The sequence below is a fragment of the Arthroderma uncinatum genome, assembly GCF_011692745.1.
Source record: "Arthroderma uncinatum strain CBS 119779 chromosome Unknown scaffold1, whole genome shotgun sequence".
Taxonomy (NCBI): Eukaryota; Fungi; Ascomycota; class Eurotiomycetes; order Onygenales; family Arthrodermataceae; genus Arthroderma; species Arthroderma uncinatum.
This window is the reverse complement of record NW_022983863.1, coordinates 2,597,422-2,613,054: the sequence shown is the minus strand read 5'-3', so window position 1 is coordinate 2,613,054 and position 15,633 is coordinate 2,597,422. Positions and strand designations below refer to the sequence as shown.

Here is a 15,633-nt window from a genome sequence, read left to right as displayed (position 1 = left end):
TTAATTCAAAAATAAATGTGAAATGTGCGCCATCGCCTTGGATATGTCAATGCATCTCCCAAACACGGCTTTTTTTGGGGCCTGGAGTAGACCTGAGAAAGGAAACGGATAAATATATACATTGACGCTAAACTATTGCCGACGAAGATGACTCTTCTGGCACTGCGTATATTCGGAACTGCACAAATATCAACACATCTTCGGCCATGGTACCTAGTGATCCGATAAGCCAGGGCAGGCTTTTCAGAAAATACTCCCTTTCTGTCGAGTGGAATAGAATCTAGAGTTGTCAGCGCTTGATAAAACTGAAAAAGACCAGGGAGACTACTCACCCCTGCGCCGTAAGTAGCGTTGCCAAGTAAGGAAAATACGAAGAATAAAAGTGATAGCCCTGTCCTTCAACGTCAGTTTTCAACCTCTCAAGTTGACCTGCATATTTGTTGTTACTCACCTTCGCATGACTTCTCACGATAATTTTTGATGATCTGCGGAATCCGCGCACTAGACGATTGTTAGCAAATATATGCCGTGGTATTTCCAAAAAATCGCAGACTCACCCTAGATAGCATAATGCGCTGAAATATCCGACGACTTGAGCTCCAACGGCCACCTCAACAGGGTTGCCAGGGAGGATGGTTGGAGTTGGCTTCCACACTCCTGTTTTCCAGGCCATCACCCAACCAGCAATACCAGCGGTACAAATACCCAAGAGACTCAGCGTATTCTTAGCCCATGTGCTTCTTGGCTCATCCTCCTCCAACATCTTTACCAAAGGGTCGTGGTTGGAGTGGCAGCTGTCCAGCCTTCTTCGGCCAGATATTCCTAGATTCTCGCTCATCCGTCGATTCAGCAGGGGTGTTGTCGGCTGAGGAGCCATATCTCCCTCATCGTGGTCAGAATGACCCGAAATACGTCTTGCTGTCTGTTGTGAGGCTTTCTCATTGTAGTATATGCACTGACATATGAGAACTCCGTCTGCAATGCAGAACCATATGGCTATAGCGACAACCACGGGAACCAGTCCAGCCCATAGTGATCCTATCAGGTTGGCGATGTCCCCAATAAACCAAACGAGGATAAAAGCGAAGGATATGGCTTGGGCGTTTCCATTCTTGTAGTTTTCGATCAATTGAGGGACCTATACACACGTTAGATCGTTGGTATTTTGGTGTAGCAACACTTGAAAAAGCAAGCATGTATAAACAGACAGGGGATAGAGAAAACGAACCAGAAGGAATATCCAACAAGCAATAGAAACCGAGCCCAGGATCCCTGACGCTGCCTCTCGATAGGTCAGTGGTACAGAATCGAACCCCGCGAGCATCTTTTCTTATTCGTTGGGCGTCAGATGCTCGATGAGACTGGACGACGCTATTGATCCTCCGCCTGCAGCAGACTCGATGCTACACAACCTGTCGAATTTATATATAATCCAGCCCTAGCATACCGCGAGAAACAGCGAGCCTCAATGAATCACACAGGCTTTCCGTCTTCTCGTCTCCAGGAAAAACATAGCGCCACCACAGTGATTAGGGCTGAGATAGAAAAAAGTTTCTGTCTTTGATGCGTCATCAGCGAGACATTCAAAAAGGCTGATCCTGGCGCTAGTATACCACTGGCAAGACATGACGCAGTATCAAACACAGCACTTAAATGTGGCCATCGAGATGCTCTACTCTATAATTGTTATTCGTACAACCAAGTCTTCAGTAATACGTGCTACCTAGAGACATCAGCTTGACCTCGTGCTCTGTCGGTCTAGTTCATCATTGAGTACCATCTCTACCATTTCGGCAGATGAACCCTGTCCCGCGGCTACATTGGTAATGGCTTGACGCCAATCTCGTCTGCCCAAACGTTGTACCCTTGTTACCCAGCGCTGAATGGGCGTCATGTCTACCTCGTCCTCCCAGTTTCCTGGATCCACGCCATTTACACCGAAGAACTCCATGAGTTCATCGGCTCCTTCGCCGTAGAGCCACTCTGCTACTTGCGACTCGGGCAGATAAACACCAGCCATGTCTAATTCCTCGGCCGAATCCGTATCATCATCTTCAGCAATGTGTCCTTGGTGCTGATCGCCAGTTGGGCCACGGGCTTGTTCGTGCGCACCAAATAGCTGGAGTACTTCGTCTAGCATGGATGCACTGCGAACATTGGAGAAGCCAGCCTCGTTTGGCGGTAGAGGATCCGAGGAAGACATCTGTCTAATTGTGAAGTGACGGGGAAGATGAGACGTCACTGCTGATATATCTGATAGTATAACGTGCCGTGCCACATTCTGCGATATCTCCGGTGCCTTTGGGGGTGTCTCCGGTGCTGGGATAGAATCTGCAACCTCAACCAACAGAGCGGTTGCCTCAGGTGTATTCCATATATCCTTGGCACGCGCTATATACAGTTCACAGAGTAATTCATGGGCTTGACTGGGTGGTTGTGAACCCCAGATTGCTTTCGGTACCGGGGAAATGTTCAATTCCTGTGTAAGCCGGCAGAAAATCCATGGGTATCGAGCAACGGCCGAACGAAGAACCTCTCTGCACTCCTTGGGTTTCTTTAAATGCATGTATGCCAGACCGAGAGAGCACTGGATATTAGGAAAGGAGTGCCACCGGTCTTTGAAGCTGGGGTGTAAACATAAGTCCGCAAAGTGCTCTAGCTCTCTCGCCCGTACTGCCACATGATCAATAATCAGGCTTAGGCAGTAAGGATCATCCGGATCAAGGCTCAAAAGTAATTTTGTCCATTCATAAGCTGTTTTCCAGGTGCCCTTCATTCCCAGATTAATAATATATCTCCACCCTGCAAGCCATAACTCACGGTTTTCCTTTATAGTGAAGTCTAGCCTGGCTTTTCCTTCCTTCAAGCTATTCCCAAAGGACGATTGGGCAGAACGGCCAATGTTGAATAACGCTCTTTCTAAAAGGTCGGCTGATACAGCGTGGTCTCCCTGATGTTTTGCAATCTCAGAAACCTGTAATAGTGTTGATATATGATAGGCTGTGCGTCATGTAAGCAGTTGGCCTTAAGGTCGAAGGTTGGGGCAGTCTCAGGCTACTCACGATTATATTGAAGCAGCTCAATCATTCTCTCTGGCTGCATAGACTCAACACACATGTCAAACTGTCGCTGCACATCCTTATAAGCTGTGTTATGAACTATTTCATATTCAACCACACCAGCAGGAAATTTCTGGACAATCTCCATCCCTAACCCACCACTTGTCGCCTTTGGCCACTCCACCTTTCCTTGCATAAGCACGTTTTTACGTAGCGCTACTCCAGAAAGGTCCTGTCCTCGGCTTGCAGGGCTATATCGGCCAGTCAGAGCAGCTCCCAGGTCTAGGGCACGTCTGTTCCGGTCTCGTCTCCTGTTCCCGGACGGGCTTTCAGATGGGGAAGCTCGGGTTTCCACAGCGGCGTTTCCAAAGAGTCTTTTCATTTCATTCATGGCGACAAGTTTCTTAGGGTCTATCTCTAAGAGAGTGCATAAATCCTGTTCGATAGAGTCATGTAGGTCCGCTCCTGGTTTGACCTTCTGGTCCTCAGACTGCAAGGGATGTTTAAGAGCTAAAGCTTCAAGAGCCAGGTCTATCTCATCAGCCTCAGGAGCCTCAGAGTCAGGCGTCTTTGTCTCAGCCAGATCCGCGCCTTTCTTTGCTCGCTTCTTGCTCTTCTTCTTTTTCCTTTTGCTGGTAGTGGGTTTTGAAACTTCCACTGGCGAGGCTGGCCGCTGGCTCTCTTCGGCAGCAGAAGCTTCCACGTCGGACTCATCCCCGTTTTCCTCGTCCTGGTCACCTAGTAAATCAAAAGCATTTATTTTCGGCCTTGATATCGGGACAGCCGGTTCGCTATCATCAGACTCATCTTGAAGCTCATCTAAATTTTGTTGAACTTCTTTCTGTTTCTGTAGTTTTCGCAGGGCCCTAGACGACATCTTCACCACAACTTTTTATGGACTCTCTGATTATTATTTTTAAGTAGTAGAAGGGAGGAAGGAATATATGTAAAATAATTGATAGTTCAACCACTTTATCAGTTTATCGGCGGACGGAGCACTAATCGGGTTAGTCAGCTGGATTATATAATATCCTATCACGGGACTACGTTCATCCTTTTCCGGCAACTCTAACTTCCCTGATATCAAACAGTGAGAGCATCTCGAGATAGAAGAGAGCTCCAAGCAACACGACCTGCAGTTGCTATCATCGCCCTGCAGACCTGTATTCCATGCTCAGATGCGTCGAGTAGTCGCCCTCGCTTTCCGAACCGCGCGTCGGTATCCGCTACGAAGGCCATGTTTTAAAGTCAGCCTCCCTCACGTCTCCCGCGGCCATGACTTAGGTCTCCAGGGTCTTGCAACATCCAGAACCACAGTACCGCGTCCTACCGTCCTCCTTCAGTCCTCCATGATCTTCAGAAACCTCTCTCTAGCCTTTGCTTCCAGTCTTGTGGCTACGGGAGCGTGGTATGCCTACACCGGAAGTTCTGCTGAATCCAGCGCCGTTTCCGGGGTCAGCTCACCTTTGTCGAGCTCCATCCATACAGCATCGGGGGTACTTCCTACTGCATCGAATGCACAAATAACTTCGGGACCAGCACAAGGGGTTCAGGTGGAGAGTGACCAGTTTTATACCACTGCGAGTGTTGATCAGCCAGTCTCCAAACGGACAGATAACTCAGGGGAGAGGGTTGTGGGGATGCTATCGCCCGAGCAAGCCACAGAAAAGCTTCGTCGAAATGAGGAGTCGTACTTTGTTGGTCGAGGGTCTGGTGTTGTTCGCTACGATGTAGTTCAGCTTCCCAGCAACGATCCCATCGAAGACGACCATGCTGAAAAGGTAGTGGAGGTACCAAGCTCTGTAGCTGCAACAGAGAACGGTGCCCCGACAAGCGACTGGAATTTCTGGGGCGTGTTTGATGGCCATTCGTAAGAAAACATCCCTATCTCACTTTGAAGCATGCCTGGTATAGAACTAATGGGGTTATAGCGGGTGGACAACTTCTGCAAAACTGAGACAGACCCTAATCTCATATGTTGCCCGCGAACTTAATGCTACTTATAAATCAGCAGCTACGAACCCAACTTTCCCATTCCCTAGCCCCGAAGCGATTGATGCAGCTATCAAGACGGGATTCCTACGCCTTGACCACGAAATAGTGATTGAAAGCGTAGAAAAGGTTGTTAAGGCCAATTCGAAGACCGTTGCCGCAGAGCTCCTTGCTCCAGCTCTCTCAGGTTCTTGTGCTCTTCTTGCTTTTTATGATAGCAGGTCAAAGCTGGTGCGTGTTGCCTGTACTGGTGACTCGCGAGCAGTCCTCGGACGCAAATCACCAAATGGCAAATGGTCTGCTATCCCGCTCTCAGAAGACCAAACTGGAGGCACGGAGTCTGAAGCCAAACGATTACGCGCTGAACACCCCGGAGAAGATAACGTTGTCCGTAACGGAAGAATCCTTGGTGGCCTTGAACCAAGTCGTGCCTTTGGCGATGCTGCGTATAAGTGGCAGCGAAAAACACAGGACAAGATTAAACGCCACTTTTTTGGACGCACGCCTAGCCAGCTCTTGAAATCCCCCCCTTATGTCACCGCAGAGCCCATCATCACCACCACTAAAGTCGACCCCACCAAAGGCGACTTCCTCGTACTTGCCACGGATGGCTTGTGGGAAATGCTTAGTAACGAAGAGGTTGTTGGACTCGTTGGCCAGTGGATTGAGCATCAAAAGTCTGGCGGGAAGGAGGGTATGGGCGGCTGGATGAAGAGCTGGTTCAGCACTAATGGAACCTTGCCCGTCGAGATGGAGCCTAAGGAAAAACAGTCTGGCCAACGGTTGCCCATCCGCCAGCTACAATACGATATTCCTCAGGACACCAACCGATTTGTTGTAGAAGACAAGAATGCTGCAACCCATCTGATCCGAAATGCGTTAGGGGGCAAGAACCAAGAACTGGTTTGCGCTCTTCTAACACTTCCCAGCCCATACGCAAGGAGATACCGGTATGTTCCAACCTTTCTTTATATAACCCGATTAATGCTAATATGATTTAATTACAGTGACGACCTAACGGTCGAGGTTATCTTTTTCGGTGAAGGCGAAAATAACGGCGCAATCAGCGTAAACAAGGACGCCAGCGCTTCGATACAGGATATTCAACCCAAACTATAATATTTTTTTTTCGACACGCTGACAATCCGTCCGCCATCTTTCTGTTATGCTATGCCTTGGCTTTGTATAAATGGTGTTAAGACCCGGTTAGGTTGTCGTATTTATGTTCAATACCTAGGCGCCAATTCTTTTCATTCAAACTGTTTGCTACATGCTTGCACTATTTGCTCTTCACTTAAATCATATCTTCTGCGGGCTGCTTGCGCTGATTTGGATGCACTTTACGTTTCTTGTTTATTCTCATCATCGCACCACATCTTATACCCCAACTCAATCGAGTTGATGGCATGATAGAATTATATACTCAACGCATGTTGAACTAACATATATTCTATACAAGTCTTATACAAACATCTTATATATTAACAATAAGGTGGGTAGAGGGGTATGCATTCCCGTATTCAGAATAGTCGGAGGGCGTCGTATAATGTATAGCTGCATATAAGCGAGCGATTCTGATTCCCTAGCACCCATATTCCAATCACTGGTTCAGTTGCAAACAAGTCCCGCTGATTTGCACTGATAAAGCCGCAAGTCCTGCTAGATAGCAGTTGTGCTTAATCTCCCATGCGGACTAGGTATACTTGCAAGGGCAAGCTCGCGACTTATGTTGCGTAAATCCCGCGACGGTGACTCCTCTGTAAAGGTTATATCCTCGGTCTTTGCAGCCATCCTAGTCCCTCCATAACCCATCAGTGCCAACGTTCCCCATGTTTCCTGGTAAGCTCCCTCTATTCTGAAAAGGTGGCGCATAAAGTGGGAATGTTGGGGGGCGTGACTAGTGTGTCAAGGGTTTGGTTCAGCATTCCTTGATAGATTGCTGTCCGAAGCGTTATTGTAATTACGTCGGCCAGTTTAATTTCATTTCAATGTCGAGGGCCCTTTGCTGTGAATGCTCCCGACGCTCCTTTCACGGCACGGTTCTGGTGGTCCCTTGGTCTTCATGACTCGGCGAACTACTTGTGACTGCAGCGTTGCAAAGGTAGAGCTTGAGATCCAATAAATTAACAAGCCAGCTGGTGCCCCCGCGGCTATCATAGTCGGTGCCAGCCATATCGATAGGACCTGCAAGAATCGCTTTAGCATCTTAAACCCACGCGCCTGAAGTGCTTCACCTCGGCGCAACCTCGAGATTTCCGCTGCAGACTTGACCTTCCAGCCCCAGGTGACGTTGGTGAACATCGTAGCCGCCAGGATGACTGGAAGAGCATGGGTTGGGTCGGCCGCGAGAAGATCTGGAAACCACAGGGCGCCTTCTAGAGCCATCGATGGTTCTACCGGAACAATTGGCACACCGTCTCCTCTCTTCTCGATATATGACTGGATGATGGATAGAAGACCTCCAGACATTCCAACCATTCTTCGCAGACTCTCCATCATGGCGAGCCATATGGGGAACTGTAGTAAACCGGCATACGTTGCCCATGGGGAAATCTTCCACCTCTTGTATAGCTCCTTCTTCTTCTTCCGTAGATCTCGGTGCCATATGCTGTCTGCAGCCGCCGGGGAGAGAGGCTTCCCTTCCATAAGTGCCTTGTCCATGGCTTGCTTTTGATATACTCTGCTCCAAGTGATGACGAGCGGATTCAGCTTTTGCATTTGCTGGCCCTTCCGTACCGACCAGACTTGGAGTGGTAAAGCAACACACATCCGAACCGTGATTGCTGTGAGCGGAATTGACAACACCCATGGTAGGCCGGTGGCGGAATGGAATGCCTGCATAACATCATGGGCAGCAAAGATAGCGGTATCAATTATTCGATGCGGATTCGACGCGTGGAAGCTTCGTTTGGAGGGCAGCGCGAGGGAAGCGTGTCTAGACAGCAGAGATCCCCTAAGCGTTCTGTATCCGTGGACACCCAGGTTAGGGCGAAGAAGAGACATCTTGCAGAGGTAATGACAGTAGAAAACAAACGAATGCGCCGGTCTTCGAATTGACACTCAGCAACCAACGTCAACGGCGACCTTATCCTCCTTTTCTCTCTCTTCTCTTTCTTTTTCTTCTCTTCTTTCGTTCTTGAAGCTTTGGAAGTGAAGATCAAACAGTGCAAACACCGGGTATCGGGATCACTGTTTACCCGACAGGAACTCGCTTACTCATCTGGAACATCTGATAAGCATTATCTGGCCAGGCAAAGAAAGTAAACGCTCTTGTATCTATGGGAGCTATCCCGGTATAGCAATTCATTCGTTTTGGTTATGGGTTGGTAGGCCGAAGTTGATCTGTTTCCTGGCATCAGCAGCGCCTGCAGCTTGCGTTACCATGATTTCCCTTGTGTCGTCGTCCGTTGCAAGCCTAGTGGCACTGGTTGCCCTCGTTGCCTTGACTCCCGCCCTGGCAGGCTACATCGTGCGGTCAGTCCTCAAGGGGTTCGGATATCTCAATCAGAAAAAGTCAGAGGCGAGGAGAGCGTTGATCCGAGCTCGAGTGCGAGTGGAAGAGGAAGACTATCGATCACGACGAGCTAGACAGACCGCTAGCTCGAAGCCGTCAAGGTTGGAGGAGGAAGACTGGGAGACCGTTGACAAGGATGGCGGCAGCTCCTCGACATCGAGTGGCGATGCGAAGAATTATAATGACTGGGCCGGTATTGTAGGGTTCTTCCACCCGTTCTGGTGAGACACCCCTATATCTTTCCCCCGCACCCGGTACGTACCCTTTCAGCTGCGGAGTAGTATGGCTGACGCAATAATACAGCAACGCCGGCGGAGGAGGTGAACGAGTACTATGGGCGGCTGTAGATGCCGTTCAGAAGAGGTGGCCCAAAGCGATATGTGCTGTATATACAGGCGATCATGACGTGGATAAGGCAACAATGCTGAAGAATATAGAGGTGGGGGTTATCCGAGACCCTTTCCCTACGGCAATCAGCTAACGTCAAGTAGAGACGATTTAACATCCAGCTACACCCTCCTACAGTTGTGTTTCTGTATCTATCTACGCGGAGATACGTATTAAGTAGCACATGGCCGCATTTTACGCTCCTCGGACAATCGATAGGGTCGCTGATAGTCGCATACGATGCATTCACCCTTCTCGTTCCCGATATATTTATCGATACAATGGGCTACGCCTTTGCCTCGGCATTGTCACATTATCTCTTTCCAGAGGTACCCACCGGGTCGTACGTGCATTACCCTACCATTTCGACCGACATGCTGGAGTCGCTAGACGACGCATCCGGCTCAAAGGGTCTGAATTCAGGGGCAGGAAAGGGATGGAAAGGTGTGGCGAAGAAACGCTATTGGCATGCGTTTGCACAACTATACGGCTGGGTAGGGTCCACAATCGACGTCGTTATGTGCAATTCGTCGTGGACGTCCGCACATATCCAGAGCCTCTGGCTACCGGCGAGACGTAAGCGAGGGATTCAATATCAAGCCGCTAGCGTAGTCTTCCCTCCCGTTGCGGTATCCGAGCTGGAGACGATAAAGATCGATCTCAAGAGCGAGCGAGAGGTTCGACAGCCAGCCATCCTTTACATAGCTCAGTTCCGTCCGGAGAAGAATCACCAACTTATTCTTCACGCCTTTGCACGGTTCCTAAAACAATATAATGCCACAGCAGAGAGCAGAGGGAGCAAGGACCCCAAGGCTGACAGCGAGAGTGACGGCAACTCCTCCCGTTCGCCCCAGCTCATCCTGATAGGTTCGGTCCGCCACCAAACCTCCGATGAAACTCACATCTACAACCTCCGTCTGCTAGCCCACGAATTAAGGATCCGCGACAACACCACTTTTCTATGCGATGCCAACTGGCCCACCGTCATAGAAAATCTCAGAAAGTCATCCATTGGCGTAAATGCCATGTGGAACGAGCATTTTGGTATTGGAGTGGTGGAATACCAGGCCGCTGGTCTGATCAGTGTAGTGCATGACTCCGGCGGCCCAAAGCAAGATATCGTTGTAGACTTGGATGACGAAGGAGCCACTGGGTTCCACGCCACGACAGAGGTCGAGTTTGCAGCCGCCTTTGAGGCTGCGTTGGCTCTGCCTGAGGAAGAGAAGCTTGCTATGAGACTACGGGCAAGGAAGTCCGCGCAGAGGTTCTCCGGGCAGCAGTTTGAGAAGAAATGGCTCTGTGAGATGGAGAAGCTGGTTGAGCTCCAGGTAAAGCGCACCAGTGCATAGGGCTCAGTCCACTGTCTCTGTATCTCTGCATCTCTGTACCTCTCTGCACCTCTCTGCATCTCCCTTTGACCGAGGAGGCCAATTAGGCACATATGGCATGAAGGACAGAGGGTCCAAAGAAAGAACCAAGATGAATGCACCCCCACGGTATGGACGGGCCTCCCCCCCCGGCCGTCAAGGGAGCCAGTAACGTTTTGATGTTAGCATAAATATTGTTCAGCCCGGCCATGTCTGAGTAGTTTCCATTGGCTAACTCGCTGATAGATCGCATTAATAAGACTTCACTCATCTATGACATAGGATTACTACATACATCAGTACGTCAACTAAAGCTGGTTCTGTCCCACCAGCAGCACACTCGCAATACGACCTCTTCCCACAGGTAGAAAAGGGACCAGTAGCAGCGGCCACAGTAGCATCCGCGTTGTCAACTCGTCCGAGGATGCCTGAAAACTGCACCTCTCGTTCGCCTCCCTTCTTGCTCGCCCATCGCTGCGCCGCATGGTATCAAGGCGGTTAAAGCTTGGTCGACAGCGATCAAAAGAAAGAAATAAATAAATAAAAAAGAGAGTGAAAAGTAAAAAAGCGGAATTAAAAATAGAAATGCAAGTGAAAATAAAATAAAAATGGTGCCTGAATTTCTTTCCGGGCTGATCTATCGCTCGCCCTACATGCTGATACCGCGTTAGGATAAAGGGCAAGGCGCGATTGAAGGGGAGAATGGAGAAGAGAATGCGAATTGAACTGATCTGACGGGGATCAAGGGGCCTGCTGGACATATTTTGAAAAGACCTGATCTGGCACCATGCATTTATCCGCATCATGTATAGACTAATGCACTTCGTATGGAGCAGAGCAACAAGAAAACATCGATGAAGTCACTCGAACAGGGAGGTGGACTCTCTTTTTTTTTGGCTATTTAGCGCCCTGCTGGCCGTCTGCTTGATCTGCTTGACGCCATCTCTCTCTCGTCTTCAGGGGAGATCGAGGGTGAAACTGAACGGCTTAGGGAGACAGCTGCAGCGAAGTCGTAACGTTCTCTCTCTGCCTTTCTGTTCATCATGCTAACGTTCGACTAGCTTGACACGGGCTGGGGCATCCTTGCTGATCTCCTGGACCCCTATACTTATATTATATTCATGCTCGTTGCTACCTACACCGTACACCGTACACAACTAACTAGCGTATGTCGGCGACTCAGGGAGCAGCATCGCCCATCTCCACCGTCCAAGCCGACCTGACAAAGGAAGACCTGGTGCTTGGGCATTTGCGGAATATTCTATGGCTATAAGATCAAAGTCTAGACGCCAGGTCCGCTCCTCCTGCCAACCGGGAGGCTCCCTTGGATATGCCAAAGCGTTGGTTCAATATTCAATGCTTACCCCCGCGACCCTCGACTCCGTGCGCAGTCGATATTCGGCCAGTCGTCTTTTGTCCCCTTTCTTCTTCTTCCTTTTCTTTTTCCTGTTTAAAAGAAAGTTATTATTGATTGTTATAAGGGCCTACAACTCATCAATGCAGCCAGACTCCACCTGCCTGCCCGCATGGAACCGTGATATGCACATACACATCAATCAGCAAGTGGTGCATACACCTAAGGCCAGGGGTGAATCCCTATGGATGCATGTTCTGCAAGCCCCCTCCAGGGAACATCGACATACATCTGTATCCGCCCCTCCCCTCCATCCCCTCGTCTCCATCGTCCATCCCCAAATCGCCGCTGCGCCAAGGGTTCTAGCATGGGTGGAGAGACTGCTTCCTGCTTCCTTTTTCCACGGTCTCTGCGGTACAGGTACAGGGAGAGGAGCCGAGTCCAACCCCATCCGGTCGACGATGGCTAAACTGTTAAACTGGCTAATTAACCCGCTTTTAGCAGCTAATTGTCTCCTGAGATATTTGTTTTAGACTTCCGGCAAGGCTCCACTGGGCGGCTTGTGGTGAACCATGGTATCATTCCGCCAAACCGAACCTTGCCATGGGCCAGCTGACTCCATATATCTAGAAGATGGGAGGATAGGGGATAGGGGAATCCTTTGTCCAGGAGACCGGCAGGGAGGGCTCCGTCGGACACAGCTTACAAGTGCAGAGTGCAGCAAGCTGTCGTACTATGCTGCTCTGCTCCGTACTATGCTGCGTGCTATGCTGCCAGCCAAACGAATGGCATCCTCACCGCCGATTGCAGCTAGACAGAGGGCTAGTGTTACAGGCAGAGCGGCTGCTCCCAGCAAATCGTTTGGTTGTAACCCTGATCCATGTTCTACCCATGCACCCACCACGTATATGATGTATATGCGGTATGAGGTATGATTCTACCAGGCACGACTTCGACGGTCCAAAACAAAAGGGAAGAAACTCGGGCAGACCCTGCGGACAGCACTCCCTGCGGCGTGGGGAAGCTGAGGGGGTCAGAGAATGAAAAACCCCCGAAAAAACAAAATAAAAGCAGATACTATTTCATTCTCGGCGGCTGGCCGTTATTCCATGTGAGATGGAAAAGCGGCGCAGTGCACGCAGGACAACTGCACGATTGTGTTTTATTTCCTTTTCCCCAGTCTCAGTCTCCTCAGTCTTCTCCAGTCTCGTCGACGACCTGCTGCTGGCCTGTTCACCAGTCAAACATCGACGGCAGCCCTATTGCCTATGGACTGCCCTATCGCGGACCGCTAGACTGCCGTTTTGCCCGCTGATTAGCAACTGCGCATGAAACTCTGATCGCCTCCCATTTCTGCAGGTAATCGCCCGTATCGAAGGCTCCAGCGGTACTGTCGTACCCCTGCGCGCTGCCTGTATTACACATACTCAGCTAACTCGACTGGCGTACGGAACAGTCACTAGTTAACTCTCGTTGGCTTGGGATATCGGCTCAGCGTGCGACTCCGCCCAAAGGCTTCCCGCCAACAACCATTCCTCTGGGATCGTTTAAAAACGCTCCTCCTTGCTGGAGCCCTGGGAGAATGTCGGCATGTGAAAGGCTAGAATGTCCCGGGTTTTGCGTTTGCATTTTACATTTTACATTTTGCATTTACGGAGTACATTTACATTTACGAGCAAACCTCATGGCAGGACTGTCATCCCGGATCCTTGAGGACACGAATCACTTTGTCAGGCACAAAGCAGAAACTGACTTCCGGTTGTTTTGCCTGACTAGCATGATTCATGCAAGGTCCCCGTCGCCTCGACAAGCGCCGTATACACGATCACCGATGTTTTTCTTTTGACGGCGTTATCTCCGCCACGATCGTCTATTGTCTCCTAGCCTCTCTCCCCTAGCCTCTTCCTGCTCCGTACACGTCAGAAAAACAGGAACGGGGTCCCAGCTTCAGCTTCGCCTCAAAGCCCCCGTTCCCTCCGTCGCCACGTCGTCCCGAGGTTTGTGCCTCGTTCCACGGGACTGGGAAAAGGATAACAGGATAGTCCGTCCTTAGCACCGGTTATTATACGGAGCACAGATATGCACATACTTTGGGGCGTCTGGAGAAAGACCCGCTCTTGGAAGCCGATATCATATCACAACGCTCTGCTCCGTGCATCTGCGCGCGCCGTGGGAGTGCATTGATCGATGGGCAGTCACTCTTGTAGAACCGATCAACTGCTGTACGGCCTCTGCAGCGCCCGATCGATTGGCCTTGCGTCGTCTAACCATGTGGTGGGGACTGCTGCGCCGTACGCCGTCCTATATCGATGCTAAACACCGCAACCCCCATGTGCTAGCTCGTGAAGAGTAGCCTCTTCGGGATGCATATATCTTGCTATACGCAGTGCTCCGTACGCACAGCAGGATGCGCAGGATGCGCAGGAAAGCCGCACAGCAGTTAAGATTCAACCGCCTGGAAGATCAATCTGTGCTTCCAACATCCCTGCCAACATCTGCCTGTCCATTCCATCTGCTTTCCAAGTGTAGGGAAAAAAAAGAAAGAGGATGCCCCTTTTTCGATCCATGTCTGAGGCTAATACCTGGCCTGATAAGGTTGAAACTCTCGCTCGTTGCTTTTTCTGCTCTTCTTAACTCTGTTGACGTTACCCTTTTACCAGGTCCCCCGTTGATGGGTTACCGTACCCGGTATTAAAATATGTAACTATCTTTCGCGCTCGTCGGTTCTTTTTTAAACATCAACCCCAAACACACCTCGGACTCTATCTTCACTCATCTTCACTCTTCTCCAATCTTCTTCACTACTCTTCTCCAATCTTCTCCTCCGCCGGTCTGCCATCCAGCCTCGCTACGAGGTCCGGCCCCTTACGGTCTACCTGCTAAATTACTTGCATCTGGCTTTCCCGGTTTCTCCTTTTTCCTTTTTCCACTCTCCACAAATAGTAGTGCCATTTCAAGCCCACTTTTCGGATCGAAGGTTTCGGTTTCTGCATGTTAACTGTGACATTGCTGCCCGTCAACCTTAGCCCTCTTAAGGAGAGAAAAGAAACGAAACGAAAAATAAAATAGCAAAGAGAGAAAAAAACAAAACAAGGAAAAAAAAAAACTAATCGGCATAATTTTCAAACAAACCCAGCAGAGAGAGACAAGAGAGAGAAGTGAAAAATTGTCTAAAAAGCTCCCGCTTTTACTCCCAGCTGCCCAATCAATGCACACTTACTCCAATATACAACTCTATATAAATCATTATATTATGTCTTCTGCGTCTACATAGTATATATATGTATGTATATACTTCCGATCCTTCGCATTATCGCCTGCTGCCTGCCATATCGCCTGCCACCTCAGCGAACCGAACCTCAACATCCATCAACCTCGACATCAACGTCGACCTCAATCCCATCCGCCCGTCCGTCCTCGTCAGCCTCCATCCACGCCAGCTCTTCCATCCCAGCCGCCCAGCAGCAAAAAAGAAAAGAAGAGGGAAAAGAAAACTTATCCCTCCCTCCACCCCAGAGCTGGAGTTAAACACTGCGAGTGTATTGATTGTCAGCTGACCTGTATTGTGGGCTTTTAATTTTTTTGTGTTTTGGGGCTTACTTGTTTATTATTTTGTTGATTCTTCAGGAATTCTTCAAATCTTCAAATCTTCAACCTCATAAAAACGCGACCTCCGCCAACGCTTCAACCCCCCCGGGCAGCCCTGAATTCCGGCCCAACCGTCCGTCCTCTGCCTCGTTCTGCGTTTCGTGTTCGTCTCTTCCATCTCTCGCGTGCTGTGGCTTCTTCCGTTTTTCTTGTTAGTAGGCGCTCTGTGCAACCGTCCTCCATCGTGGATTGTACGGGTGTCTCTTTCGTGGTTGTCTCTGGATCGAGGGTCGGTTCTTCAACGACCGACCCCACCCAGCAAGATAGCTCGCCAGCGCGCAAAAGAGACTCGCTCACTGCCCGTCCGTATAA

General features: G+C 49.8%; 4 protein-coding genes across 4 annotated transcripts; 2 read left to right on the top strand and 2 right to left on the bottom strand.

Moving 5' to 3' along the window:
• Nucleotides 1-127: 127 nt before the first annotated feature.
• GIQ15_00792 (Nulp1-pending protein) lies at nt 128-3,936 on the bottom strand (the record flags this gene model as incomplete). The annotated part of the gene is made up of 7 exons (XM_033548209.1): nt 128-280; nt 333-391; nt 452-501; nt 558-1,138; nt 1,778-2,391; nt 2,821-3,000; nt 3,063-3,936. 7 exons carry the CDS (start codon nt 3,934-3,936, stop codon nt 128-130), a joined length of 2,511 nt encoding a protein of 836 aa, XP_033409160.1.
• A 301-nt stretch (nt 3,937-4,237) lies between these two features.
• On the top strand, nt 4,238-6,170 carry GIQ15_00791 (uncharacterized protein; the record flags this gene model as incomplete). The annotated part of the gene is made up of 3 exons (XM_033548208.1): nt 4,238-4,929; nt 4,991-6,001; nt 6,059-6,170. The coding sequence occupies 3 exons, from the start codon at nt 4,238-4,240 to the stop codon at nt 6,168-6,170; spliced, it is 1,815 nt and encodes a 604-aa protein (XP_033409159.1).
• Nucleotides 6,171-7,031: 861 nt separating this feature from the next.
• GIQ15_00790 (inner membrane protein COX18) lies at nt 7,032-8,054 on the bottom strand (the record flags this gene model as incomplete). The annotated part of the gene is made up of 1 exon (XM_033548207.1): nt 7,032-8,054. The coding sequence occupies one exon, from the start codon at nt 8,052-8,054 to the stop codon at nt 7,032-7,034; it is 1,023 nt and encodes a 340-aa protein (XP_033409158.1).
• Nucleotides 8,055-8,433: 379 nt separating this feature from the next.
• GIQ15_00789 (alpha-1,2-mannosyltransferase alg-11) lies at nt 8,434-10,301 on the top strand (the record flags this gene model as incomplete). Its single annotated transcript, XM_033548206.1, has 3 exons — nt 8,434-8,786; nt 8,869-9,004; nt 9,057-10,301. 3 exons carry the CDS (start codon nt 8,434-8,436, stop codon nt 10,299-10,301), a joined length of 1,734 nt encoding a protein of 577 aa, XP_033409157.1.
• Nucleotides 10,302-15,633: the final 5,332 nt, after the last annotated feature.